The 11,664-nt window shown below is 38.7% G+C and overlaps 1 protein-coding gene across 6 annotated transcripts in view; it reads right to left on the bottom strand.

The window, feature by feature from the left end:
* Positions 1–291: 291 nt before the first annotated feature.
* Positions 292–11,664, bottom strand: part of LOC127641078 (ephrin type-B receptor 3-like) — a 60,788-nt gene continuing 49,415 nt past the window's right edge. Inside the window, exons 10-16 of one of the 6 annotated variants that reach the window (XM_052123841.1) lie at positions 10,842–11,063; positions 9,367–9,614; positions 8,642–8,857; positions 8,329–8,478; positions 8,052–8,245; positions 4,672–4,827; positions 292–1,508 (exon numbers count right to left, since the gene is read on the bottom strand). In XM_052123841.1, coding sequence (XP_051979801.1) covers positions 1,400–1,508; positions 4,672–4,827; positions 8,052–8,245; positions 8,329–8,478; positions 8,642–8,857; positions 9,367–9,614; positions 10,842–11,063 — 1,295 coding nt within the window. In that variant the 3' untranslated portion in view covers positions 292–1,399. The remainder of the gene's footprint in view (positions 1,509–4,671; positions 4,828–8,051; positions 8,246–8,328; positions 8,479–8,641; positions 8,858–9,366; positions 9,615–10,841; positions 11,064–11,664) is intronic. The other 5 variants (XM_052123843.1, XM_052123842.1, XM_052123844.1 and 2 more) reach the window with 5 other exon arrangements.

Genomic DNA, 11,664 nt, shown 5'->3' with positions numbered 1-11,664 from the left:
CTATATTTCCTCCTGATAAAATAAAATGATAAACAAAATAAAATCAATTAAAATAAAATATGAATGTTTAAATTTATATCAGATCATTTTATATATATATATAAATATATATATATATTATTATATTTATTATTTTTATTTTTTTTATTCAAAGGGTTTTCTGGGCTATATTTTCTCTTGATTGAAGGAAATCCATATAAATCCATTAGGATTAAATTCCATTGGTCTCTTGGGATATGCAAATAAAATAATAATAATAATAATAATAATAATAATTAAAAAAAAGGGGGTGAACGTTCGAACAGCCACAAAATTATGCAAATTGTCCATATTATTGATTCACATGTAATTATATATATATAAACTGCAGTTCCTTGTCACAATTTATACATTAGTTCTCCACCGTGGAATACAACTGAAGGCTAATGTACAGTGTTTGTGTGCATAATAATCGCTCTGTTTTATACACACGTTCACACACAAATGCATACACTACAACACAGTCATTCTGACACACACACACATTCACTCATTATAGAGATGGCCAGCAATTAACACTGTTTATAGTACAAGCTATCATGGTCCTTCTCTATCTAACTGCTTAAGAATTGTGATATAATGAACTCATTGTGGAACAGGAACTAAAGGAGGGTGTGGAGAAAACAAAGGAAGAAAATAAAATCAAAAGATCAATTGAAATTGTGAGAATCCATTATTTAACTATGAAAGCATCCTGAGTTCACCAGGTATTTTCTTTTAAGTCCTTTGTCAGTTTAAACCTGGTGGACAGACGCAGCTTCCTCAAATTCCAGTCCTGCGGCATCTGCGACCTTTCGCCTCTGCCGTGTGCCTCTCCGTGCCTTTAAATTAAACACCTTCAATATGAAGGTGGGGAATATGCACAAGATCATACACTAAACATCTGCTAGGGTTTGAGAGATTTCCTTGTCCACACGCATTGTTTGTGAGTGTATATATTCACTCTTAGTCTTATTGTCTTTTATTTCAAGTTATGCGTACTATTAGAGGAGTATCTCCATATGCAGTGTCCATCCGGAAAGGGTTTGCTTTCCAAGTCAGCTTCAGGGAAAATGCATTGCGGGAGGCTTTGGAGATGGGGCGAGTTCCACGCAGCCTCCGTAAAAGAAAATATCACACGCATGCATGCAAACGCCACCCCACATCGGAGCCTCACTAGGCATGCATGGGATAAGTCCTTTTCTCTCTCCATTCTTAAAAAGAAATACAAAATAACTGTATCTACTCCTGTCGTATGTAAAATAATGCAGGTAAACAGAAAAAGGGAAAGGAAAAAGTTGTCCGAGGCACAGCAAGCCAGTTTCATCTGATTAGCCGAGATGATCAGGCGTCCGCTAGAACAGTTCCGCCCCATCTGAACTCAAACCTGGATGGGCAGCGTTTGGTTCATTTGCAGTCTCATGTCTTGAATGCTGCCGAGAATCTTCTTTTGGTGGCCTGCTAATGTCACACCTATCCGTAGCAGATCTCTGCAGAAAACAAAACAAAAAAACACTTTATTTAACCATAATGTGTATATTTATATTTAAGTTGTCATATGAACAAAAAGTCTGATGAATGCATGATTTAGAACCATTAACGGAATGAAAATTGAGAAAATAATTTGGTTCTGGTATTTGTTTCAGTTCCAGTTCCAGTTCCGATTCTTTAGATTAATTACTTAATTCAATTATATACAATTTGACTTATTACAATAAAACCCATTCTGTGTATCTTTAACTACAACTTGTCATATCAACATGTCTATAGAATGCATGTTTGAGAACCATTTACGGAACTGAAATTTGGTTCTGGTATTTTTTTTTTCAGTACCAATTCCTAAACAATTCCATTAACGACTCTTTTAGATTAATCAATTGATATAAAATGTGACTTTTTATAAATATGATCTTATAATAAAAATGGACATATGAATGTCAGTAGAATGCATGTTTGAGAACAATAAATGGAACTAAAAAGTTGAGAAAATAATTTGGTTCTGGTATTATTTTTCAGTTCCTTAAAGATTCCATTAACGATTATTTTAGATTCATTACTAAATGAATTGATATTAAAAAAAGACTTCATATGAACAAGATTTTTAGAATGCATGTTTGAGAACTGTTAACGGAACTAATTTGGTTCTGGTATTTTATTCAGTTCCAGTTCCTTAACAATTCCATAAATGATTCTTTTACTGTAGATTAATTAATTCACTGATATAAAATTTGACTTTGGTCTAATCCCCATAATGTGTATCTTTTACCTCAACTTGTCACATGAATAAGTCTGTGGAATGCATGTTTGAGAACCGTTAACAGTACTGAAAGTACAGAAAATAATTTGGTTCTGGTATTTTTTTCAGTTCCAGTTCCTTAATGATTGTTAAAGATTTATGCATTATTGTAATAAGTCAAATATCAGTTAAAGTCCATAATGTGTACCTTTCACTACAACTTGTCATATCAATAAGTCTGTAGAATGCATGTTCGAGAACCATTAACAGAACTGAAAGTTGAGAACATACATAATTTGGTTCTGCTATTTTGTTTTTTAGTTCCAGTTCCTGAACAATTCCATTAATGATTCTTTTAGTTTAATAAATTAATTTATATAAAATTAAACTTACTACAATAGAACCCATAATGTGTATTTTTTACTACAACTTGTCATATGAATAAGTCTGTAGAATGCATGTTTGAGAACTGTGAAAGGAACTGAATCGGTTTCGGTATTTTGTTTTTTCAATTCCAGTGCCTTAATGATACCATTAAAAATGATTTTACATTTAATAATTAATTATTTCATTCATATTAAATATACCTTATTGAAACAAAACCCATAATGTGTATCTTTAACCACAATTTGTCATATGAACAACAAGTCTGAAGAATGCATATTCGACAACAGTTAATGAAATCCAAAATCGAAAAATAATTTGGTTCCAGTGTTTTTTTTTTTTTAATGGAATCAGGAAAAACTACTTGAAATATTACACATTTTCAAAATTGTTTTTTAATCAGATATTCATTTTCATATGGTTTGGATCAGGTTTTTACTGCTCAGACAACAAACAAATAAACACATCTGTCTTACCATGCCATTGTGGCTTCTAAAAAGAAACAGAATCTCATTCAAGTAATATATTCCTGTGGGAATGTATTCAGGTGAGCAAATCCGTTTGCAAATTGTCGCTAGAATGAGTAAATAGAGCAGCCCCACCCTTTGGCTACTGAACTAAGACAAGTTTGTGGTGCAAAGCCAATTCCCAGACAGGAGGTTGGTCAAATGTTTGGTCAATGATTTATTCGATTTTGCACATTAGGCTACCAGATGTCAAATTTCACATGAAACGTTTAGAGAGTGCTACTAGTTAAACCATACACAAAGAATATTTCACCACACAATAGACAGTGATTATTCTGCAGAACAATAACAATAAGAAAATGGTATGAAAAGACCTTTATTAATAATAATAAAAAAATAATCTGTATTTCTTTTTTTCAGTAAAATATCTAAACATCATAAAACAAGATACATTTACTTTAAAATATTTAATTTACATTTAATTTACCTTTTAATTGTATAAGATATTAAGAGAATATACTTTATATTGAATTAATTTTATTTCTTTTTGGAAAATATTTTTTTTCCCTTTGTTTTAAGCATACTCTAAAAACGTAAGTGAGGTTTATACTTAAAGTATCTTGGTTAATATTAATGTATTAATATAAAATTGTTGATTGTTAGTTCTTTATGGATTAACTAATGTTTACATATACTATATTTCATGTTTATTAACGCAGCCAATAAATGCTAATGAATTTAACCTCATTTTTATAAAGTGTTACTCATTAGTTATTAACTAACTTACACACCTTTGCTTCTCAAGTATATGTTATTTTATTACAAAATTACCATTACTGAAATCAAAAACTCCTTCCTTTTGTTTTGGATTGGTCAATGTAATCTAATCCCTTCATGAAGTTTTAGTTTACACAGAAAAAGATTCCAAATACATTTCATTTCTTCAATTTCCCCCCGACTGATAAGTGGTGGAGGTGGAGAGCAACGGACCCTGCGTCAACCCCATCTCATCTCTACAAGCGCACGGCATTAGCAAAGTGATTTCACGCAATGTAAATGTGTTTTCTCTCTTTTCCCTCTGTTGGCCCCATCAATGCAACAACGCTGGATAAAACGATAATAAATGGGGCCCATTAGGAGAATTACTTGTCATTAAGACCAAGGGAAAACCACCGACTGCTCCACCTGTCAAGTCGGCATATTGAAACAAATTACCCCTTCCTCCATCCTTTATTACCCTTTAATGGGCGTGATGAATTTTTTCTTTATTCGTTTATTTGATCCTAACTGCCCTCCTCATATGTCTAGACATTCAATATACTGAAAAATCATGAATTCCCTTATTAGACAACGACCTTTGTAAGGTTTTCCATTCATTACATTTTCTGAGCGATGTCTCTTGAACTCTAATTGAAGTTGCTTTACTCAAGTCCACCAAAACTATGGTGACCAGATGCCCCAGTTTTACAACCCACATATCCCAAGTCCTGACCATTCCCAATTCCCTTTCTGGTCACCCTAACCAAAACAAAGAACCTCATTCTATCCAATTGAGCAGCCACTCACTCTGCGGTCATCTGGGCCACCAGTTCAAAAGAAGCAAAGCCTGCATTGAGAAAGTTGTCTCGGTAGCGGCTCATCTTGATGGCATCCAGCCAGTCACCCACAGTGGTGAAGGTGGTGTAGTCAGGCACACAGCGGTCAAGAAGCGGCTGGGAGGCCCTACAGAGAGAGAGAGAGAGAGAGAGAGAGAGAGTGGAGATGACAAGAGAGAGAGAGAGAGAGGGTTAGGTCAAGCAAGGCCTCCACCACCGTAACCTCATCCCAATCCCCCACCACCACCACCATCACCTCTCCTGGCCTGTAGGGCCTCAACCTGCCACTGTGGCCTACTGGCTGAAGACATGCAGGGGCCTGCTTGAGAAAACTTCACTGGAAATAGTGGGTGCTCCTCAGTCAGTATGTTTACATACACTTTAAAAGTTCGATTTCAGTCGGACTAATAGACCAAGAAATGCAATTGTAGCTCAGCTTCATCCATAATGTATACAATGTTAATTTGACCACAACTGGCCTCGGCATTGTGCACATGTATGCTCCAAAAAAACAGAGGTTGTGTGCAACGTGTATTTAAATGGGAGTATATGTTGTTTTCCTTCAAATACTCAGTTACATATTGTTTCATGTATACTTGGACAGAGAAATGATGACTGGCTCAAATATGCAAAAACTTGCAGTAGCTCGATTAAAACTGCACATGCAAACATACTGACAGTCAGGCTCAATGGGTGTGGACTGGTTTAAGCAAACGCCTGGACTTCTGATTAATCCCGTGAGATCTACACTATCTGCCTTTGATATGCTCACATTCAAGATTACTGTGCATCACATACTAGAGAAAGCTCTGACAGAGCATTTGATGGATAAGAATGTGTAAAATTTAATTTGAAGGCGTGGAACGAACCGGGTTAATTTGAGATGAAGTTGGAATACAGAAAATTGGACTTCTAAAATTCTCGTTGGTCAACGAATTGCAACGAAAGAATGAGTTGCAGCAAAAGTTACATTTTCCGCATCTTTTGGTCACATGATGGAGCATTACCTTCACAAAACCCTTGCTAAAAAACATTGTAATGCACCGTCCCTTTGAAATGAATAGATTTGCACAGATTTCAGATGCACCTTGAACTCTAGCGTGTAGACGGCATAAGAAGGGTACCCAAGAAGGGTAGCTGAGTGGTTAGGTATGTAGGTTAGGTTAGGTTAGGTAGGTGGATCAACATCCTTTGCTGGTCCTGGAAAACATTAACCTACCCTTAGCCCTAACCCTATCCCTAAAATCAGAGGGAAATGATTTAGCCTGAGCTTATTAAAATTGATATTTTTGCTAAATGATATAACATGTTACTTGACATGCATTGTAGAGATCAATTGAGGTACCACACAATGACCGTGCTTGAACCAGCTTGTAAATGTAGTTGGATATGTAATGCCGACACTAAAATACAATCACCTCTAGTGTTAGCATTGCGAACATTGACCAATGTAAAAATAATTGGGCAAAAATGTAGATAAAGTAGCATGATTCTGTGAGACTTGGTTATTATTGGTTGATAAGAAAGTTGTTAAAATCCCAAACCCCAGCCCTATTACTCTTAAGAAGTTGATAGGAATGTTATGTCATGATGTTGATTAAGGAGCTAGTTATGTAAAACATGTTTAGCATTTTCTTACATGCTTCCTAAAATATCCCTCTTACCCATAGTCAGGGCTGGACTGGGAAGAGAAATCGGCCCGGGATTTACATGGCAACTGGCCCAACTGTTGAGCGCTGTTCTTCTCTGCATATAGCGGTGCCATTTTGTGGTCCGTTCCGCATAACGCAGCGGCTCATTGTTGCTTGTCGCGGCCAAACCACCGGCCCGCTCGATTCTTCCAATGGCCATTCCACCCCTGATCAGCCCTAAAGTGTGTCGGCACACCGGGAAAATGCCCTGTATGCCAGATTACTAGTCCAGCTCTGCCCATAGTGCAACTACATTGCAGATGTGCTAATCCAGTTCAGTCTAAACCCAACAGAGACCAGACCTCATTAATGCCCAGACCTGACTCTTAATAACCCAAAAGTACAGTTTGGGTAGTGGGGACAGGGAGGCAAAGTCTTGAGAGCAAAGACACTTCTGTCTGCAAGCACTCTGCTCAGCTGAATCTCGGTGTCTTTTGATGGCATTAGATTAATTAACAATTAAAAGCAGAAGAAAAAAGTTAATAAGAGCACAACAGAGGCTCTATTGAGGAGAACGTCTATAGATGGATGGGAAGAGAGATTTTTAATAAGCTCCTGCCTTTAGGGCTAAACAGTTTGTGGTCATTAACCTGGAAGGCAGCTTCTCTTAATGGAGCATTGTTAGAGCTTTCTTGACTCTCACATCTTAGGGATGTTGAGTTTAAATACAAATGTCAAAGCCATATGAGGAAATCGAAAGATGAAGGTCCATAACTAAATTGACGTTAACTCAAAACTGACAGCAACTATTATCATTTAGTCAGTGTAAATGTGGTATAAGGCATGTTCGGTTTGTTATACATTCAATAAAGTGAATTTTGGGTTACTATTTTGAATATTTCCTTTAAAAATGGTCATGCATTACAAAATAATTATTAGGAGTGGACGATTGAGTATTATTATAAACACACTTGCAGTGTATTTTTAACATGTTTTCTGTAAAGTAGCATAACTAAACTGTACATCCCTGGTTTAGTAAAGGAATGAATTGTCACTCCTCTTTCATTTCAAGTTCAGCAGGGGGGCCACCTCTCCATTGGCCCTTTCAAAATCTCGTTACTTGCTAATTAAAACCAGACCCATCCTTGCATTACATTAACTAATTACTCTTCTTCTATCCTCTGATCTTTGTGAAGCAGACGTAGTGGCTCCCTCTGTTTCCTGGTTGTCAGCAGCCCTTCTCCAGGATGTCCACCGCAGGGGCAGACATCCTAAGGTGGGTCAATCCCCTGTCAATGCCCACCTAGAGCTTCTGACCCACAAACACATTCCAAGCAATAACTGTGTAATCTAGTGCAAAAACACAAGTCACGTTCAAATGCTTCTATGAGTTTGGCCTAATTCACTGACTTTGAAATGGAGAAAAGAACCAGACTGAATAAGTCGTAGGCAGAGTGTCATTATTTTACATTAAAAATTATTATTTACAAATGTATTTTGTGGAACGCAATGAACAAAACGTTCACACGAATCACTTTTGCAGTGCTTTTGCATTCATTTTGAGGCACGAAATCTCCGGCCCACATTTATAGTAGATACATGGAGTGACCACTTATGAAAATTAAGATAATGACTACAGAATATTCATTAATTATCACTTGATAGTTGACAAGCTAACATGCTAATAAGCTAACATGCCTCAGTCCATGCATGCACTTACCCAGAATGTGTGCTGGTGACCACCTTAAGGCTGGCGGCATTGCGGATAAGTTTGTCCAGGGTGTTAACGATCTGAGAGAACTTGGGTCTCAAATTTCTTTCTTTCACCCAACAGTCTAGCATGAGTTGGTGCAAGGCAGTAGGGCAGTCCATAGGCGGAGGCAGCCGATAGTCCTGCTCCACTGCATTGATCACCTGTGGAAAAAAATGTATAGTTTGGTCTTAATCTATGCTCAGTTGAGAATAACTAGTTAAAATAAAGTGGACACGAGACTCACATCTTGGTTGCTCATGTCCCAGTATGGGCGCTCGCCGTATGACATCACCTCCCACATGACGATACCGTAGCTCCACACATCACTGGCTGACGTGAATTTCCTATAAGCAATCGCTTCAGGGGCCGTCCAGCGAATAGGGATCTTTCCTCCCTACAGATACAAGATGATACAGAGATTTTAACCTAATTTGAGAGCTGGTAATTATTATTTGCTCTTAAAAATGAAGAATATCAATATTTAATTTGTTTAAATATATTGCCCAGCCCAAATTGCTATAAATATTAAATGACCAAGAAGATATATGATTGCTGACCAATGAGCTGGTGTAAGTCGGATCTGTTGGGTCATCCTCCAAAAAGCGAGAAAGGCCAAAATCAGACACCTTGCAGACCAGGTTGCTGTTGACTAGGATGTTACGAGCAGCCAGGTCACGGTGCACATAGTTCATGTCGGAAAGATATTTCATGCCAGCTGCAATTCCTCTCAGCATACCGACCAACTGAATGACTGTGAACTGGCCATCATTTAACTGTTGGAGAGAGAGAGAGAGAGAGAGAGAGCAGAGATGTCACATACTCATTCATAACAGTGTTGTCCCTCAATGCTGTCAACGTGTTTTTGGAGTTCCAGGTTTTGACTAATCAGTCTGATGATTAATTTCTGAATGTCACAGCTAGCAGCTTTGCTATCTGTCATAGCCATTTAGATAATGTTTTATGATTTTTCAAGGGGATAGGTGAAAACATCTCTTTTTATTAGAAATATTAAGGAGGCAGGAATTTGTGCTAGATTGCAGCAAGGATGGCAAATAAGATAATGGAACAATTTCATGAACAATATCACTTTCTATGAAGTATTACTTCAAGTATTACTAGTATAGAAATGAAAGGAATAGTTCACCCAAAAATGAAAATGTTGTCATGATGTATTCACCCTCAAGGAAGTCATGGGTTTGGAAAGTGAGTAAATCATGACAAAATGTACATTTTTAAAGACAAACATTATTCTAACTTTATTTTGGTAGTAGGTGACTCTCACCCGGAGAAAGGAATCCAGCGCTCCATTCTCCATGAACTCAGTTACAATCATGACTGGCCGGCTCTTTGTCACAACCCCTTCCAAACGGATAATATTGGGATGATCAAATTGGCCCATAATGCTGGCCTCGCTCAAGAAGTCTCTCCTTTGGCGCTCGGTGTAGCCTGCCTTCAACGTCTTGATTGCCACAATGATCTCACGGCGTCCAGGGAGCTTGAGGCGCCCACGGCACACCTCTCCAAACTCGCCTGCATGAACAGTGGACAGACGAGAAAGAGGAAGAAAGGGTGGAGTGGAGAGAGAGGAGAGGGAAGAGTGGTGGAGTGTGGGAGAGAAAGGGGAGAGGGACAGTTACTGGTTAGAATCAAGGAGCCAAGGGGAGGCGGGGGAGACAGCAAGAGAAGCCAGGGCTAAAGGTGGAGCTATTGGAGTGTGTCCACGGAAGGGGCTGGCCAGGAATGCTTTAGTGGCAAAAGCTCTTAGAGGGTTGCTGGGGGGATGGGGTTTAGAAAAGAGGGAAGAGTAAGGGGTAAAGGGCAAGAAGAGGGAATGTTAGGGTCTTGAGGGAGTGAGGGTAGTAGGGCGAGACGTAGGTGGGGATAAAAGCTTGGTAGGGTTGTAGGACTTGCATCTGGTGTCTAGACCAACATGGGATATAGTTCAAAAGAGACAGAGGTTTAAAAGGGGTTGGGAAAGGACATTGTATGGGTTCATCACTTTAGAAGCTAGGAAGCAATGGGTTTAGGAAGCAGTGCTAGATGTTAAAGCCTTTCTTGTTGTAGTCTGGCATGGGACTCCTCAAATCTGTCCAATTACAACATGGCTTCATGTCCTACTGAACCAGAATCCTATTTCTCTTTGTTCTTGGCTCTTAAAATGGTTAAAATTCACGACATTTGTAAAGCAGACTGCATTTATAAATATTAACATTTAAATTAAATCAACAAAACAAAGGAGAGTGGTCTCAGGGGCAGGAAGGAGCCATAGAGGGAGAGGTTAAAGGCTAGGGTATACTTCGTTTTTCCATGTGCTGTTCTGTCTTGTATATGATCCAGTGTTCAGCCTTTCAAAGTATACTCTTGACCGTGGCCTGTACAGACATGTTCGATGCATGCACACTTTTAGCACAGCCAATGGCAGGCGTATGCACTAACAACGTGCAAAAACGTGGACTTTCCGCATGTCTAGGAAAACTTGGCTGCACACAGACAGTGCTTACTGTGCTGATGACAACATTTTTACCACCATGCGGAAAACCGAAGTATACTTTGGCCTTAACAGGTAAGGAGTACAATTAGTTATCCAGGAGATACCAACAAGCTCAGGGTAGGCTTGGTAAGTTGACAGAGTGCAGTAGCAGGAATGGTAGCTCTAAAGATAACCTCAGGAGCTCCCTCTTGTAAGTAAAGCTGTTAGAGATATCGGTAAGTTGCTAGGGGATCAGGTTTCGGAGTGGGATGAGGGGATTCAAGTACCGCTTGGAGTGAAGTCCTCCAAAGGTATGGCCTGGGTGTGCCTAGCTGTCATCCCCCTGTTGCTCAGGAGCTTGTGTTGTTGGTTACCTGCGCCGATGACCTCCTCGATTTTCACGCAGGAAACATCAATCTCTTTGGCGAACTCGCGGACAGCCTCATTAGGATCCTCGTAGGTGAAGGGATCAATGTAGACCTTCATTCCCGGAGTGACTATTGGGGATTCAATAGTATGAATAGCCATATAAGTTCACTGCTATAATACGCCACAGTATCTAAACCATTCTTTGAGGCCGTTCACACCGTACATGTTTTTGCATCCATCTGCCCTGTTTTTCAATTCCCCTCTCCTCATTGTGAGCCTTTTTTTTGATGCCATGACAAGTTAAAAATATTTTTAAAACACATCTCAAGACACCTGCATTCTGTTCCATTGATTCGCTACGTCTAGCTTTGTATCACAAGAAAGCAGTTTTTAGATGGCATGTCAAGTTAAATGTACTTCAAATTTTAAAAAGCATCTTGAGGCAGCTGCATTCTGTTCCATTTGTTGTGCTGTGTCTAGCTTTTTTTAATGCAAGAACGCATTCAGTCTGAACAGCCCCAAATTATTGCGATCACATGTGCCTGCTGAAAAGACCAGCTTAGACCAGCATGAATTTCCATGCTGGTTTAGGCAGGCTTATGCTATTTTGGTAGTGGTCTAGCTGGTGGTGGACAAGCATAGCCATGCAGTTTAATGGCAAAACTTAGTTCTTGAAGCTATTTGACCATGGAATTCTTGCTTGTTTATCTAGCTAAGAAGCCTGGTGGGTACACCATCAAA

This window comes from Xyrauchen texanus, chromosome 50 (genome assembly GCF_025860055.1).
Source record: "Xyrauchen texanus isolate HMW12.3.18 chromosome 50, RBS_HiC_50CHRs, whole genome shotgun sequence".
Lineage (NCBI taxonomy): Eukaryota > Metazoa > Chordata > Actinopteri > Cypriniformes > Catostomidae > Xyrauchen > Xyrauchen texanus.
Note: the sequence above shows the minus strand (reverse complement) of the source record. Positions and strands in the feature narration are given on the sequence as shown.